This window comes from Merops nubicus, unplaced genomic scaffold (genome assembly GCF_000691845.1).
Source record: "Merops nubicus isolate BGI_N331 unplaced genomic scaffold, ASM69184v1 scaffold16601, whole genome shotgun sequence".
Classification (NCBI taxonomy): Eukaryota; Metazoa; Chordata; class Aves; order Coraciiformes; family Meropidae; genus Merops; species Merops nubicus.
This window is the reverse complement of record NW_008589175.1, coordinates 47,551-66,049: the sequence shown is the minus strand read 5'-3', so window position 1 is coordinate 66,049 and position 18,499 is coordinate 47,551. Positions and strand designations below refer to the sequence as shown.

At 38.7% G+C, this 18,499-nt stretch overlaps 1 protein-coding gene across 1 annotated transcript in view; it reads left to right on the top strand.

The window, feature by feature from the left end:
* Positions 1–2,075: 2,075 nt before the first annotated feature.
* Positions 2,076–18,499, top strand: part of PIK3CB (phosphatidylinositol-4,5-bisphosphate 3-kinase, catalytic subunit beta) — a 51,653-nt gene continuing 35,229 nt past the window's right edge. Inside the window, exons 1-3 of the mRNA XM_008949510.1 lie at positions 2,076–2,198; positions 15,900–16,085; positions 18,078–18,303. Coding sequence (XP_008947758.1) covers positions 15,933–16,085; positions 18,078–18,303 — 379 coding nt within the window. The 5' untranslated portion in view covers positions 2,076–2,198; positions 15,900–15,932. The remainder of the gene's footprint in view (positions 2,199–15,899; positions 16,086–18,077; positions 18,304–18,499) is intronic.

The window sequence follows — 18,499 nt, the reverse complement described above, 5'->3', positions numbered from 1 at the left end:
ATGCAGTGTGCAGATATGCTGATAACCATGGCCTGTAACCTCTGGTCTGATGAGAAAGGAGTGTCACAGTGTCATCTAGAAAAATAGAGCTGCACTCTGTCATCCTGTAAGAAGGATTTGTTTGAACACAGCAGTGGGCAGCTTGTCTGCATTCAACAGAAATGCTTTAAGGTCTGGAGAGCTTGCCATCCCCTTAGCTGTCCTCTGTGTTTTAGAGGACCAGCAGGAAGCCTGTTGTCAATGTCACCCCTGAATTGCAGTGGAGATGCAAACTAGTGTGAGAGGAGAGCTGGGAAAGAGGACAGAGCTGTAGGGAAGCGAGCAACAACTTAGCAAGCAAGACACTGTGAAGAACACAGGGACAGAGAAACTGTGACAGGAGCTGTTCACACTGTACTGGCTTGTAAAATGTGTACATTTTATGGACCCCTAGATATTTTCTGGGCTTCATGCAGGTGCCTGACCCTCAGATCAGATGCCAATGGATTGCCTGCTGTACTAATACACATGGCTTTCATTTCCCACCAAATTCTGAGCAAGGCATGAGGAACATTAGCTCTCCTTGCCTCACCAGTGTCTTGGGAATTAATTAAAAATTCATTTTTCATGATCTTAGAGGTCATGATTTTAGAGATGATGAAAAACTGCTTCCTCGGGTGGCAGTTCTGGAAGTAATGACTATTTATTGGTATCTATAGTATTATGTATTTCACACTCTCTTCCAAGCTTCTGCCTTCTGGCCACTAGCTTTTGACTCTGATTTTTCTGCCTATAAATACAAATATTGATGTGAGTCTAAGGCCTTAGCACTAGACTGGTGCTTTAGTGTTGGTTGTAAGAGATTCATGCTGTTCCTCTGTCCTTGTGATTGCTAAATCATGTAAGGCTGCCTTTACTTTTTGGCTTTCCTTTTGGCTGTTGCTTGCTGTAGACTCTGAGGTGTTAACCATGAGAAGTTTCTGGACTAGCTCATACCTTTGTGCACCACCAGGTTGTTTTCAAAAGGTTGTGCTTGGAGCAGTAACTTTTTCAGGCTCGGGCAGACGGGGCAACAACTATTTTTCCTTCAAATCCACTGGAGAAATGTAAGCTGGTTCACAGTGCTCGACCTGCTGATTCCTAGAGGGGTTCTGCTCTGCATGGGGCAGGGGACGACAGCCCTCATCCCTGTGCTGCACTGATTTCCTACAAGTGCAGTGGGGGCTACTTAGTGTGGTTTGGAAAAACAATTTTTTAAGGGAGTAGGGATGTTGTAACAGGCCTTGTGTTTTGTGGCTTGGCCTACAAACCTGTAGATAGTATCAGTGCAAACTGATAGCGTTGCGTGTTCTAAGGGGGCGTTTAAATACCTTTTTTTTTTAACATGTCACTTTGCTGAGGGCCTGGTTGTCAAGGTAGAGCTAAGTGGAGATGATGTCTTGGCTCTGTGGTGATACTTTGTCCTCAACATCTGCAGGATGTTGGTAAGAGGAGACCTACTGAACCTTTCCCCTGTTGTTTCTCAAGCTGAACTATGAATAGGAAGATGTGATAATTTGTGTCATCAACTTAAATTCTCCGCAGTAGAAGTATGGATGACATTACACTCTTAAAAAAAACCAAACCAAACCCCAAAAAACCCAAACCCAAGCAAACAAAACCAGCTTATAGCCAAGTGTAGAAGAGAAGATGTGGTTAGGAGAGTGAAGGCAACTATTTCACTCTCTCTTGTCTTTAATTGCAACAACATCTATTGATCTGATCCAAATGGAGTGTAAGAAAATTTAAAAATATTTGTAGAAGCTAAAAAATGTTTTGACTCTGTAATTAATGATTATGCTACCTGTATTGATAGAATAAATGGCATCTTCTACATATTTTTCCTTTTTTCTTTCTGGTAAACAAGTACTTGAGGATTTGACATTAATTTAATTGTTAGTTTGTGTAATGTGGATATAGTACCATAGTACTCAAAGAGAATGAAAATGTATGGTTAATTAGATATGTCTGCACAAAAACTTTATGGAGCTATTAAACCCACTATAAATTGCTGATTTTCTCATTTGGTTAATTACATTATGTTGTTTTGCTTTTTTCAGGTCACATTTAGGTCATCTTGTGGAACCTTCCCAGAAAACCAGGGTAATAGTAAGAAAATGATGTTTAATAGAAGTATCTTCACTACACAGTCAATTTGAAACAGGAACAGGTTCTCTGGAGTAAGTATTATGGGTGGTTGTTTTTTGGGTTTTGTTGGGTTTTTTTCCCCCCTCCTTGTATAGTCAGTAGCATGGTTATTGGGCTGTTATTGTATTTAACTTCGTTATAGTTGCATTTAAAAAAAATAAAAATCAGTGACTGCATGCTCATTTCAGTTAATCAGCTGGTAATGGGCACTCTTTTGGACTCTCAATGAAGCATCTCTCGTCTTGGAAGCAATTGTATTTTATGCAATTTAGATGGGCTTCAGATTTTTCTCTTGGCTCCTGTATATTCTGGGTATGGTTTTGAGCAGGAAGTGGCCTAGCAGGGATGTAATTACATATAACCTCCCATTTGCTGGCAAAAGTTATAACTCTGCCTGTATTTTCCAGGGAATTGGAAATTATAATTGATTTTTTGGCTGTAACTTTCCACTCCTGACACTTTCTGCATGGCTTTGGTATTTTTATTGTCAGTGTTTCAATATTTATCTTGTATTGCAGTTCCACCATCCATCAAACTAGCATAAGCCTTCAATTTATGGATCTCGGATGTCTTTTAGTTACTGTTTCTAGTTAAACTTTATATATTGATACAATAAAATTCTTAATTTGTGTGCTTCACTTGCTTGAGATGGGAAACAACCATATTTCTGTCACTTTGTGTCAGACTGTAAGACGTTTAAACACTCTTGTAGAGTTTAGAAACTAGTAACAATCTGCACGATTTTCTGACTGAAGCAGATTTTACTCAAGAGGAAATGACTCTGCTTAGCTTCTTCTTTAAAAAGGGATGTGTACATGGTGTCATAATTTGGGTAGAAATATCTCTGTGAAAAGTAGTCAGACAAGATAAACTTTTCCTACGTGGTAGTTTTTTCAAGGTGTTTTTAACTGACAGAATAACACATTTGGATTGATAACTCTCTCTTTTTTTTAAAGGCAGGGAATTATTTATTATGAAATTTCAGTTAAACATAGATTTAAAGAGGCTGATGTGTATGTTAGTTCCCTTACTGTGAGTACTTGAAACAAATGCTGCGATTTTAAGTCAGCACATGTAAATTTATATCTGTTCCTGATTTAGGTCATATGTCAAGTAGCCAGTAAACAGACTTGCCAAAGGTTTTTGTAGCCTTGGCACTTGAATTCAAACCTCTGAAGTTTTCATGAACTGTGTTGTATGAAGTTATTTGTCTTCTATTGACTTCTTAGACAACACAGTAGAAATATAGGCACCTGTCACAATGTCCAAATAAAATAATATGTATCTGCTGCTTACACACTTACTATTGGAGTCAAGAATTAACTTGTCAAAATCAAGTTGCTGAAACAGATGGGCAATAAAGTTGTAACTGAGCCCTCCCAACAAATGTAATGAAAAATGTCCACTGGAGACAGCTTTAGTTGTTCCAAATCATGGCATAGAGGCTTATGGCAGAGACAGAACTCGCTCGTGTTTAGGACTCAGTAAACTCATGTTTCCTGCCCTCTCTCCCCCATTCTCCCCCCCTTTTTTTTTTTTAGGGGGCTTAAGAGAATTCAGGTGTTAAAACCTAAAATTGATTCTCATTTGACCCTTCTGGAGAAATATTTTTCAACCCTTTTGGGTTGGTTTGTTTTGATTTGGTCATTTTATTTTGCTACTACAGATTTCAGTCATCACCAGGATGCAATTGAAATTGCTGAAGTACTAAAAACCATGAAAATAGATACGGAATAGTGTTCAGGGTGTGCATGACCAGTGCTTGGAGAAAACAAGGAGAAAAAGATCTTTATACTAGGATTTTCCACTGCCTGAAGGAGGATTATATAGAGAAGATGTGGCCAGATGACCAGGAATTGGAAGGAAAGACAGAACACAAGTGGCAGAATGTACAAGTTGCAACAAAAGAAATTCTGACTGAACATAAGGAAAAAAATTTCCCTGTGAGGATGCTTAAACACTGTAGTGGGTTGCTCAAGGAGACTCCAAAGCCTCCATCCAAGGAGACTTTCAAAATTAACTGTGCAAACTCCTAAGCAACATGCTTTAACTTGAGTGTTGAAACTGATCTTGGGGCCAGATGACTCCCTGAGGCCCCTTTCAATCTTACAATTTCTGAGTGTTCAGCCTAATATTGTCTGTGATTCTTAGATAATTATTTTTGGTCTTCATGATGAATGGCCAGGACTACTTTTGGCTTTCCTGACTAATGTATTGATCACATGTGATTTTTAGGATTATTCTTTTGTTCCAATTCACCTCTGAATCTGTGCAGTGGGTGGTGACAGTGAAGCTGGTGTTGGAAGAAAACTAACTGAAAAAATCCAGACCAGATTATGCTATGCAAGAAATGATCCAGTCAGGGAGAATTAGTCTGGTGAAACATGTAAATTCTTTATTTTTTTTCTTTAAGGAGCATCTTCCTAAGTTTTGGTATCCATAGCATCTCTGTATATGAGACTGAAGCACAGTCTGCTTGTATGATAGCTCTGTGTTTTGGTCCACGTGCCCTCCTTTTAGGAGAAGATTGCACTCCTAATTAATTTTCCACTGCTTTTAATTATTTCATTCTTTTAGCTCTCTTTCTAGATGCGTACAATCTGTCTGCTGGAGAATAACTGTCTTTCCTAGAGGTTTGATTGAAATATCAGAAATAATTGAAAAGTGAATCTCTCAGTCCCAGTGTGAAGAAGTATCTATATATAGGAAAACCTCAATTTTGATCTCAACTTTTTTATAGTAGGAATAATAGTGGCTCATAATTTAGAGATGTAATGTTTTAATAGCTGAAGGGAAACAGTTGGCTGCTGGTGAAATTTGATGATCTAGGTCTATTTGTACAATTCAAAAGGAGAAGAAATATTAACCATTTATGTATTTAAATGTCTTGCAAGTGGAATGGTTGCTTCTCCTTTCCTCTGCGTTTGCACTGGAACAAGCAATTACTCTGAGAGGTAGAACAGGCAAGAAAATACCAGAGAGCAGAACTAATACTGATTTAATATTTCCTAGTGTTCTGTTGAACTGAGAACTCTTGTACATTTTTTGTATCACAACAGGGAGAGGGGGACCCCACAGTTTACTTAGCACAATAAATAGATGGAAGCTCCAGATGGTTAATGCATCTTTTCAGGTTCCTGACAGGCTTGCTATGTAGCCTTTTGAGTTGCAGCTTGGGCTGTTACAAGGCCAGACCTTTAGGCTGTAGTTTTACCTACTTTTTTTTTAAATGCACTTAAGAACTGTAAAGTGGCAAACCAGCCCCGGGGCTGGAAGAAACTCCTTCCTCCTCCACCACTCATCTTCTGTTTACATCTTCACACAGTTAGGCAGCTTTGCAGGAAACTGTCTGACTCACCTGGGTTAAAATGACATCTTTATTCTGTGTTAAGGCTCACCTCCTTCTCCTCCTTTCCCCTTCACTCTGACTGTCCAGTTCTTTCTTCTCTTGTGCCAGCTCCATTCATCATCTTTGTTAAGCTTGATTTTTTTTGTTGTTGTTGCTTAAAATATCCTTGTGAGCATCCCATCCTATAAATGCTTAGTAGAATCTTTTTCTAATACTTGAACTCCACATACCCTGATATTTTGTACTTACCTTCTGATAGTACATAAAATATCTACAGTGATCTGGATGATCAAAAGCAAATGATGTAGATTGTGAAATAACCAGGTCTAATCTCCAAAATCTTTAGTCTCATTTTACTATCCTGGAGCATGCCTTACAGAATGCATTTGCCTTCATGTCAGGTCCCGCTCTGCATGCTGCTATTTAAAACTTACCAAAGTATCTAAGAAGGCTGTTCACAAATTTTCCTAAAGGTGGAGGTACCAGGTATGTTCTGACAGCCCAACTGACAGAGTGCTATAAGATTTGACTGGGCTTTTTGCTGTTTGAGTTTTTCCTCTTGTCTCCCCAGTTCTGTTGGTGAAGATGTCAAATTAACTGTTTGTTACTTCTATGATGGTGCTTTTCTAATCTGCTACTTTCTTGCATTTCTTTATATTCCCTCCTGTGTTGACCATGCAGAACTGGATTACAGTGAGCTGAAAGGGGCTGTTTTCTTACAATGACTGCAGCTTCACTGTGATCCAGTGATCAAATGCTTCTAAAGATATCTGACATTTCAACATGAAAGGAGATTTTCTTCTCCCTGCAACTCTCTTTAACTGTAGAATACAAAAAGATCGCCTTAAACTCCCAATTTTTATATATATGTTTTAATGTATCTATATAGTGATTTCAAGATAGAGCAAAGGAAGGTCATGAATTAGCTGTGAAATGCTGTTTTGTTACTTTTGTGTTTTGTGTTGATTATGAATGATGTTCTGAAGTCCATCAGAAGCCTGGGAGTTAAGTTTTATTCATCTGTTTGGTTCATCATGAAGAGTCTTTGGGGGCAGCAGGAGCCATGTTTAATTGTCTGAGTATAAAGTAACGAGGAGTAAGAATTTCCTTTTACCCTCATTGTTCAAACCAGTTCTGATAAGTATTCCCAGTCTGGAATAACTTTTTAATGGTGTTATTCTGTACCTGTAGACTTGTTTGGCAGCAAAAATTTTATGAAGACAATCTCATTGATAGCATTAAAGTTACATTTTCATTGAATCATAAAGTAATTTCCATAAGAAGGGATGACCAGAAGTAATGTAATCTAGCCATCTGTTCAAATCAAGGTGCTTAAAATGAAATTAATTTTTAATTTGAAACCAGTTAACATTTGCATTTTTTTTCCATGTCTCTAAGTACTGCTGAAGTCAATTGCAAATTCAGATGCTCAGCATTTCTTGAAAACTGGGCCACCTTTAGAGGCATTAATATCACAGAGAAACTTCACTCGTTGTGGTTTTAAAATCCTGGCTTCAGTTTCTGTATCTTAGTATGGAATGGTAGGCATACAGCAGAGGGATAAAGCTACAGGCAAAATAATCAGGGACCATGGAAAAAAGAAACTAATCGAATTATCTTTGTGGAAAATTAACTATCTTTTATGAGGAGAATGAACTTGAATAGCTGAGAGACCACTCTTAGTAGCAGTCTGAGCACTGGGTGGGAATGACATTTAAATAAGGCTTTTCATGTTTGCTATGCATAGATATTTTTAGAAAACCAAACGGTGATATTTTTGTTCTGATTTCTGGAGGAATCCTGACTAAATGGACACTTAATTTTCCATTCCATAAGGCCAGCTCATGTGGCAGTTGAACTAAACTGCTGGGAAATATTTATAGTACCACATGATCTTTAAAAATAACTTTAAAGTTAAAGAGAGATGTCTCGGATTCTTGAAGTCTTTGTTTCTTGAAGTTATTGTAGATAGATAACCATGACATTCCTTGAGTGGAAAAATCTTAATTTTGCTGATTTAAGCATTTGTATTGATAACAAAATTGTTGGTGTTTACTTTTTGCGTCTGCAAGCAGTTTAGACTGAAAGGCACCTATACGGCTGTAGAATCTTGAGTGGGTTCACTCTGGACAGCAAAATAGGAATTTGACTGGCATGGTACAAAGCAATGCACAGAATAAGCTTTAATTGCCCATGCATTAGATCCCATCTTTAAAAGAGGGTCACTGTTGATCCTGTGTGAACTGTGAGGTCTAGTGAACGGAAAATACAGTTCTTAGTAATACATGCATGGCTTAGCCTAGGTGCCTTCTCTTGTCACATTGAATCCTTCAACACAGCCTAGGTTGTAATTCCACATTACACCTAATTTCATCCCTGTGACTACTGCTGGAGTTCTCACCCCACCCGTGCTTCAGACGTGGTGCCTGCCTGTCACTGGGTGATGCGGGTCACACCCTGGGGTGATGGAAAACCAGTGATGTTTGTCCCTGTGGTTTTTCCACGGTGTGGCTACTGAGGGGGAGGACAGCCAAGAAAGGGGAAAAGCTTAACAGTGCCCTCAGAGTGGGCTGTGGATGGGGTGAAACTGTGGGCAGGAAACAGTGACCTACAGGAGGCCAGTGAGTGTCTGAAGGGATCCAGAGTCAGCATAAATATGCTGGAAATTGGCAAAACAGGAGTCCCTTGCAGCACTGAAACTGCTGCTGGTGTATTGACTCAGAGCAGTTCTCCTGGCCTGGAAGCTCATAGTCTGTGGCAACAGCTGTGAATATGTTACAGTTTTAGGAACAGAAGAGGATGTAGTTCTAGAGAGCCGTGAACTGGCACACTGATCTAGTGTATATATTTAACTTCAGAGTCTTCTAAAGAAATCAGAATTCTTTCAAATACAAAGAGAAAGGAATTTTTCCTTTCTTTTTTTTTTTTTAAACGCCTCCAACGTTTCATAGGACATAAAGCTTCCTGCATATTCTGACTTCTTTTCCATCTTTGCTTCTAGATTCCTGTATTTATTCTCAAATATTTCCTTTAGCTTGCTCATCTTTTTATAGTACTAGATGTTTACGTAGTTAGAAAAACGATTACAATGATTATGTTGTGTAAGCGCTCAGTGTTTCTCCTGCTTAGACTATGTGACATGCTGCTGCTGTTTCCTAGAAAATTGCTGTGGTCAGATTGTCATCTAGTCTGTTGTGAACAGTAAGATATTGTTTGAACACTGTTCTTGTGTGTCTGGATAGGGTGGCCCTTCTCAACTGCTTTCACTGATGCAAGACTTCTTTTTTTCCTAGCCCCTTGACAGCCACATGACAGAGCAAGCAGTAGATAAAAAGCTGTGTTGATCAAAGTGACAATCGTCTTGAATGTGGTGCTTTTGAGTTGTAATAACTTGTTATCTAAAGCAAAAATCTGGATAAGCAGGGTGCTCTTAGTTTTTTACATCATCAGAACAAGATAGTTTCTGATGTGCCCCTTATGTAAATATTCATGGATTTAGTGAAAAGAAAAATAAATCCAGGTTTGTTTTTAATCTGGAGAACTGTTGATACTTATGTGCCCTTTAAAATGCAACCTGGTTTGAAAGAGGTGGCGTGAAAGAAACTTACTAAAGACTCAGACTTCTTCATATACAAGTGGTTTCTCTCCTCCCTAACTTTTTGCCATCTCTTTGGGATAGCATGTGTCCTTTATCTGGAGAGCACTGTGACTATGTGTCAGGCATGTACAGCCTATCTTCCAAAGAATTGTCTGAAAACTAGATTTTCTTGGTGTTGTGAGGTAGCCCAGGAGAATAAATACCTAGAAAGATAACAAGGCGTCAGAATTTTCCTTAAACACTGTGTTATGTGTTCATATTCACCAGCTTCTTTGCAGCTTCTTTTACTTGTCTTTTATTAGTATTCTTTTTTTATTATTTTCCAGGATAATAGATTGGTTGTTGCACTGGATTTTGCGTTGGGGCTCTTATAATAAAAGAGAAGTACACCTCAAAAGATGAGTGTCAGGGGATTTGTAGTGACTTCACCAGAGGAGGAGAATTTCTAACTCAATGATACAGTGTGAAATTTCAGAATTAGTGCAGTCTTTGAAATGTCTGTTTTAGAAGAACTTACCTGACACAGATTAGTGTTGGGTGTTGATAACACATTCGTGTGGATTTGTGAGTACTTTTTAATGTCTGAGTCTCTTGCTGATATGACAGATTATTTTCAAAGGGAAGTTCATTGTGTTGTTACTTCATGTCTCATGTTTTTGCAGTGCCTCCAAACAGGCTTGCTCTCCTCTGAGTACCTTCCTGTTCAGCTCTTAATTTCAGGGTAACCTTATGAGATCTGTCCTGCACTTTGTCCTTCGTATCTTCTTGGCCAGCACCATTTTGTGTCAGATATTTGCACCTCCTGAATTTAATTCCTTTACATGAGTTAACTACTTGCAGCAGGTAAATTGAGGTCACCATCTCTTAGTGCAGTGGTGGGGGGCCTTTGCAGCTGGGTGTCCTGGGCTCTCAGTGCTCTCGTGTCCTGAAGGTAGTCATGGTGGAACTGCCATGAACTGCCTTCTCAGCAAAATGGTGTTAGCTTCTGAGTGGATGGCTGAGTAAGGGAATACTTCCCCAACTTGTAACCACAGCTTCTGAAACCCTGCTGATCCTTCAGTCTGAAAGATGAGGCCTGTAGCTTTTGGGCACGTTTTGTTGATGGATGCCATGTAATGTGCCAGTGGTTCTGCGGGTGACCGAAGCTGGAGTGTTGCTGATGCTGTTGGTGCAGACTGCTCGTGTACCTGCACTGTATGGCCCAGGCAGGCATGGTTCTAGTGCCGTGTTTTGGATAGGGGGAAAAAAAAATTGAGCTGTTCAGATTTTTCTCTTTATTCACAGATAAACACATGAAACATATGTATCTTACTTCTGGCTGTTATCTTTCCTGAAACCCTTTTAGGAATCAGTGCAGAAGCTGCTTGCTTCTGGTAGGCTTTTTTTTTTTTTTTCCTTCTTTCCATTTTTTTCGTTTCCTAGTGGTCTCTTTGGTGATGGGTACACTTCTCTTGTGGGGTGGGGGGAAGCTACAAGGTATCTTGGCTTCTGGAATAATGCTCTTAGTTTTAAAGCAAATTCTTTAAAAAGTCCTTTAAAAACAAAGCACACCTCCCAACCCTCCCCCCAAAAAAAAAAAAAACCAAGAAGAGCGACGAAGAGCCCTGCACCTGGGAACACGTAGCTGTTGGCGGTAGCTGTTCAGGGATTGTGGTCTGTTGGCTGGTCTCTCCTGCTTAAAATGTCTCATTATCTTGTGATCAAGGTCACAGTACAGAGGAAAGATGGAAAATTAAATTCTGTAACTTTCACATTGATTTCACAGAGGAGATTCTCACCCTCTGCAGGGATCCATAATGAAGACAAAATTAGCTTGCATGGCTTCTATGGTGGAACAGTGTTAAGGCAGGTGAATGTCTGTGGAAGACATCAGTGATGAAAATCTATGGAATTTACTGTGAGGTTGACTAGAGTCCTCCCTCCCTTCTACCTAGGTGGAACTGAGTTAGTGTGAAGTGTTCATTTTGCTTTAGGCATTTAGAATTTTAATTTTCTTTTATTTGGGAATTCTTTCTCCCTGTTGAAAGCAAATAAAAGTGTTATTTCATGTGTTGCATAAGTTGCTGAAAATCTGGGCTGTCATCAGAAGGGATGGTCCTGCCTTTTTCCCAGCTAAGTGTTACCACCACCTTCTTTGTGCTTGTGCAGTATGCCTGCTTAGAAAGCTGTTTTGACTCAAAACTAAAGAGAAATACCTAAGACGTCTGTTGGGTCAGTGCTCTGATGTTGCTGACAGAAAGGGCAGTATGATCTTTGGTCAGTTTTAGTTGGCTGTAAAACTGCATCTTGAGGCCGTAGTTACCTGAAGCCCTGTGATGCAATCTGGAGGGTTGCTGCTGCTGCAATGAGAAGATCCTGCTTTGGTGGGTCTTCTTTCAGGCACTCTGGCACTCATTAGACCCCTCTGTGACTCGATTCAACTAGATAATGTGAAAGAAAATGACTCTTTGATTCCATCTGATAAGCTGAAAGGGTTCATGAGGAGTCTTGACGAAAGCTGGCGCAGATGCAAGGACAGGAGTAGAACTGGGCAGCCCGGAGTAGGGGCAGCAGAAGGAAGGGTGTAGATGTTCCCCTCTAGCCATCACTGAGCCCTGAGTACAGAAGTGGTGTTATGTCACAGTGTGGAAGCTTACAAACTAGCTGTTGGCAGCTTGTGGTGGTAGTTTCAGTCTGAATGTTTGGGACACATACCAGCAGACTTAGGGACAGAAAAATCACAGGCAGTTGTCTTCATTGGAGAAGTCTTGTTGCAGAGCTTCTTGTTTGTGTATGTTAAATAAGCAAATACCAATATGAGTGTTAATTTTTTTTTTCTGCAGATGTTCTAATCTTTTATTTCTGTTAGTCTAAGCAGCTCTTCCAGAATTGTTGGCATATGAAGAAACAAATGGAGCAATTTTGAGATGAAGAATGTGCATGTGTGTATATATATATACACACACATATGAATCTGAAATGTGCAAATCACAGTTTAGAGAAATGTACACTTCACATGGGAAGGTTTGAAAGCTGTCTATCAATCCTGTGTACCTGTGACTCGGGAGAGCGTTTGGTACCGAGCTTTGCTGCTATGAAATTCAAATAATCATTGATTAGATACTTGAGTAGCCAAGATTAAATACTGGTTTAATTACTTCCTTCTTTTGTATGAGGAGTTGTTTTTACTGTAGCAGCAGGCAAGAATAGCTATGAGGTTAACAGCCTGAAATAGCTTTTTATTATTATTTTGATTGTTGGTTTTTTCCTTTAGCTGGAAGTTGTTTGAAATGTCACTGGTGTTGCTCCCAGCCCAGATGGCTTTCTGCCTTTGTTTCAGTTACTAGATGTGATGTTGTTAGTCACTAGTGCCACCACACATTTTACAGTTGGGCTCATGACTCATTCTCACAGCCCTCTGAAGTTGGCAATCAGTGTTATTCTGAGTATAAATACTTGTTCCTTCTTGACCCCTCTGATGTCAGCTACTGGTGGAAACTGGGTGCTGACCCAAAAGCCACTAACCTGTTGCTTTGAGGAAGGAAATATTAAGTAAGTGCCTGAGGGCAAGAATGGCTTCCCAGCATGCTCAGACGACTGTGTTGAAGGCCCTTCCCTTTTTAATTGAAAATTGAAAGAGAATTTTAAAAGATCTACTGTATGTGGTGGAAGCCTGTGTTTACAAACAAGTATCTTACAAGGACTTGGTAACTCCATGTGTTGTGTGTCTGGGTTAGAGGGTGTGTAACAGCATTTTAAGTCTTGATTATTTTAGCATTTTAAACTCTTAATGCACTAAAGTGGTTTTAACAATTGCAAATGTTGTGGAAAAACATCTGAAGGAGGATGGAAATAGAAAAGATCTTATTCTGAATTAAACTGTTCTGTGTTCATGATTTCTATTTTAATGTTTTCCTAGCTGCTGTATCTGTTAAAGTAATGCTTTATAATGGTGATATCACTTCATTTTACCATGATGACTACAAAAAATAACTGAAAATATATTGTGTGTGCATTCAAGTATGAAATAGCTTTAGTTTTAGATAATTCAAATGATTTTTCTATGAATACTATTGTCAGCTACAATGAAATTGCAGCTAAGATTTTATGGGTAAGTAGCTCGATGTCCTTTTGGCAATTCTAAGAGATCACAGACCATGCTAAACTTTCCACACCCATTAGTGAGTGAAGGGATGGATTAGTAAAGATCTGGTAATGAAGATAAAATATTTTCCTACCTGATTTGTTACTTTCACCAGGTCTGCACCCCACATCTCCAATTATTTTGTTTTGATTCAGTCTCGTGCAATGTAGGGGATTTTGGAGGGGAATGAGGACCTGATGGGGATAAACTATTACTCAGTAATGATGATGATCAGAGCCTCCTCACTTGCTTCTATTGAGGAAAAATATTTTCCCATACATACTTATGCTTTCTGAAAATCAGAGGGTTTTTCTTTGCCTTTGCTGTCTTTTTATCTTGTACAAGCAAAACACCGAGCGACTCACGCATTTACTGTGGTAACAAGATGTGTCAGCAGCAGTCACGCTTGTGTGGGTCCTCTCAGCTTTGCCCAGGCTGAATGGAAGGGTTTTGAAATGACCTGGGTCTTGTTGTTCAGTGTATTCACATGACAGTTAGAGGTGAGACCCAGGCCTGTTGTGTCGGGGTGAAGGTCCCTTGGAACTGACAGCTGAGTGTGGCAGAGCTGCCCTACCAAAGAGCTCAGTGTTTAGCTGGGCTCCACCCAGCTTTATTAAAATACAATTATGTAGAATATTAATTATATATGATAATAGATCAGGCTATTGTTTATTGTATGTTATGATATGTGTTATATGGCATTATATAGTAATTTTATATTATGTTATATTGTTTTAATACGCCATATTAATGGTTTGTTTGTCAATAAAAGTCAGGCTTCTCTAGCAGTTGCTTTTTTTGTGGGCAGGTTCACTTTCCCCTATACTTGCTTGCTTGCTTATTTTCTCCTTCGCAAGCTGCCTTTATCTAGCAAAAGATTACAAAGAGACTTTCTGAAGTCACTTATAAATTTCTGTTGTCAGTTAAGGACAAGGATGCACATGAGAATGAGTTGATTTAAAGCCTACCATTTTTAGAGTTGAATTTCTGTGAAATAGGCATATCAGACAAATTTAACTCACTATAAATGAAGCGTTAACTGCTTCATCTCATAAAGTTTGGATTTAGTATCTGGTGCTGTGACTTTTGCCAAGCTAAGCTGTTTTATAAAGAAGATAGTCTGGAGAAGGAAGGGAATGAAACACCTTTGTTATGATTTAGTTGTCCTGGAGTTTTGTGGTGGGCTCAACTGTAGGGCATGATAAAAATATTTGCTAGTTGCTTTTTTAGGGGAAAAATAGTAATAAAGTACTTTGGGTTTGAAAAAAACCTGCATGCATATACATTTGGAAAGCTTGCACAGCATGATAATCATTTATAACTCAGTGGCATAACCAATTTAAGCCATCTTGTACCATATCCAGGTGCATCTTTGTTTAGGATCTGTAGAAAGCATTACCTTCTGACAATGGATTTTGCCTGGTGCTTTAGCAAAGAGGAGAATATGAAAATGTTGTGTGTCAAGCAGACCTCTTCAGCAGTGTAGCCAGCCGCAGTGACTGCAGTTCAGAAGGCTGTGGTGATCTTGAGGGTTTTTATTTTTCTTTTCCCACTTGCCAATGAGCTTGTTTGAACCTGCTGTGTGATGTGTAAAGAACAGCAGCCTAGTGTGTTTATTACATCCTGCTTTTTCTGCTGGTGCTGTAATAGGGGAAGTACCTTCAGTCGAGCAGAATGGGCTGGTTTCAGGGAAGGGATCTAGAAGAAAAGGGAAGGAGTGATAAAAATAGTGGAAAGCTGTAATACTAGTGGATTTCCACACTCTGGCTTATTTTTACAATGGTTCCAGAAGTATTAGAAAGGTGTAGGAATAGCTTGTCTTTATTAGAGTCGTGCTTTACAGTAGTGTTTTACAGTGCTTCCCATCCCTTTGTCAGCTGAGGAGCATTGTCTGGATAAATGAGTGCATAGTGTTTGAAGGGGAAATGCATTTTAGAGAGTGATAATCAAAATATAAGACTGGGAAGGTCAGAAAAACTGGTGGTAGCAGTAAGAGTAAATAAAATGTCTGGAAGTACAAAGGACAAGTAAACCAGGAAGCCACTGTAGTGAGTTGAAGTAGATCACACAAAGGGTTTCTTAAGGAAATTGTCTTTCTTCAAAGGTGAAAACAAATTGAGACAAATGTTTTTAGATGAAAATTCCACCTTCTAATAGAATTGAAGATGATTTTCCTTCTATTAATAAAAAATTCCAAGTTGATTGTGTCACTTTGGCCACATTTGTGGACAGGTAACAGGAAATTAGCAAAACCAAAATGATTACATTGGTCACGTGTTTTCATGTTAAATATTGCCATGCTCCATCCAAGAAATTTGCTTTGATTCTATTTTATGCAGGTAAATAGTTTTGAGAAAATCTAAAATGAGTTTCTCACTTCATTCCAGCTAACCTCCAATTGATTTATTTTTCTCTAGTTACTTTGTCTTAATGATATACACTTCTTAACTATAGTCCTTTACCAGGCAAGTGCTTTTATTATAGTAAATGGGATTAAAGATAAAAACTATGCTTATAAGTTTGCAATACTGGCATTTGAGACCCCAGACGTGAAGCTGAGCTGTACAAGCCCGGCTTATGTAAACTTTCCAAGGGCTTTAAAATGTGTATCTAATTATAGAAGGTTAAGTATACTGGATTTAATTTTTTTTTCTCCTCCTAAGGCCATGTGGTTATGATATTATTGAGATTCCATAATGCCTCCTGCCGTGACAGACAGCCTTGACATCTGGGCAGTGGATTCGCAGATTGGTGCTGATGGCTCAATATCTGTGGACTTCCTGTTGCCCACTGGAATCTACATCAACCTGGATGTCCCTCGAGATGCCACCATATCTCATATTAAACAGGTAATACCAAATGGTCAGTTAACTTAAAAGTTAACCTAAATTTGGGATGAGTGCTCTTCCTAATTTTTATGTGCCTTTTGGCAAACCAAGTAATGAATATGAGTGGGTGTAAGAAGTAATGTACTGCAGGCATGTGTATAGCAGACTGATTAATAAAGATGTATGTGTGGCTGGGGGCTTAGAATGTTTTGGGGCAAGGTTCAGAGAAATTGCTTTTTGCTGATGGTTACCCTTCAGCAGAGATTATTCTAGTAGCTCTATAGTAATACTGTATTGCTGCATTTGACCTTTTTCTAATACATGGCTAACACATCCTGTGTTGATTTAACATGTCTCTGAGTGTGCAAACAGAAGATGCTGTGTCTGATTGGGCTGCTAGCACAGAAGTCACAGATTGTGCTCTTTCTTCCTTTGATTGGCATCAAAGCTTTAAAAACCATGTGTGACACTTCTTAAAGGCTGTGCACATGTGCCTTGTGAGGGCATCACTTAAAAAGTCAGGGAATACTCAAAACAAGGGGAGCAGGTAAGCAAATAACCAAAGATATTAAAGAATAATCTACTGACCTGTCACTAGGTAACAGCCATGTGGGACATTTAGACACGTTACCGTGGAATTAGGTAATGGGTGAATTACAACACCTAGTAATCTGCTCCTTTAGCTTAATAAACATGTAAAAGAAAACAAAGTGGTGTGATTCTCATTCCGTTGCATTGCCTGGTAAATAAGTCCATGGTTTTCCATTCCTGTTCAGTCTGATGATATTCACCTGTTTATAGAAGTTATTTTCTTTGTATCATTAGTAGGTTAATATCCTTTACTGTATTCCTAATATGAAACTTTCTGGACACTGAATTTTTTTTTTTTAATCCACTTAGTATTTTAGAATATACAAGCATGCCACTAGAAATTGAAGTCATCTGAGAAAGAAGTTTTGTGCTATACTCAAATACTTGAAATAATTCTGACTGGAAAAATCAAATTGTTATTTTAGTAAAGGGGTAACCTGAGCAACTAGAGGTTAGTTGCTGGGTAAGGTAATGGAATAGCCACTAGTGATTTCAGCTGATAAAGAATTTAAAAACCAAGCATGTCAGTGGCAACAATAAAGGACTTGAACTGGGCTGTCTGGTTTTCTTGATGGTTGTGACACATTGCAACTTAATGTGCTATAAACAGGTACTGTTGCAATTTAGCTGTGTGTCAAAGAGAAGGAATGTTGATCGTAACAGAGATCTTTCTTGGAAATTGCTCTATTTTAAAACTAAACAATAATGAAGACTGGAATGGGACACTGGCTTAGGAGCTTTGCTCCCACCACATTGCTGTGATAAGCCTGAATTTGTGGGCCCTTGGATGTATAAATAGAGCAAATATAAGGAGTTTATCTTGTACGTGAAACTGTCAAGATTACAATAAGAGAAAAGATGAAAAATAGGAAAAAAAAATAGAAGAAAACTTATTTGAGAGCTGAAGAATTTTTCATTTCCATAGACTTTCTAATTTTACCAGGCCAGTTCTTTGGGTGATGGCCACTGGCTGCTTTCAGTGGAACTTAGTTTCAGGGATTTCATGGCTTTTTAAATTTCACAATCATTGAGCGATATAATAAGTACTAGTAGATTGAAATTGCAGTTAGACAACTCAGAGGGGAAAAAAAAGAGGGACAGATTTTTATTGACTGTAGCTATTGGAGAAAAACACAGAGGCAGTAATAGGCTTCATCTTTTGATACCTTGGAAGTGGCAATTTTTGCTCTACACCAAAGGTAGTTGTTGGATTCAGCTCGAGCTCAGCAGACAAAATATACTGGAATACATTTCTGGAAGTCAGAATTTGTTGTACAAATCTATGAAATCTACATGCAGATGTTTGGCCGAAGGCGTTCAGTTCAGCTTCGGTTGTTTGAGAAGAGATTTTTGCCATTCGTTATAGTTCCTGCAGTTCCTCTTTCAAAATAAGTTTCAGGACTTTATTGATTTTCTTTGCAGCTGTTATGGAAGCAGGCACATGCCTATCCACTCTTTCATCTCCTCATGGAGATTGACTCTTACATGTTCTCGTGCGTGAATCAGACTGCTGTACACGAAGAGCTAGAGGATGAAACACGGAGACTTTGTGATGTTAGACCCTTTCTTCCTGTCCTTAAACTAGTGACAAGAAATTGTGATCCAGGAGAAAAGTTGGATTCCAAAATAGGTGTCCTTATAGGCAAAGGTAATTATTTTAATTTTTTTTTATATATAAAAGAAAGTAACTGTTTTATGTGGGCATCTTCATTGAGCAGGTAACAATGGAAACATTTGGAAAAAAATTAAAAAGTATTTCCCTGACAGAATTTCTCTTTCTCAGTCTAACACAGTTCTATTTAAAAGAATATAAACACTCAAGGTGAAACATTTGAAAGCTGTTG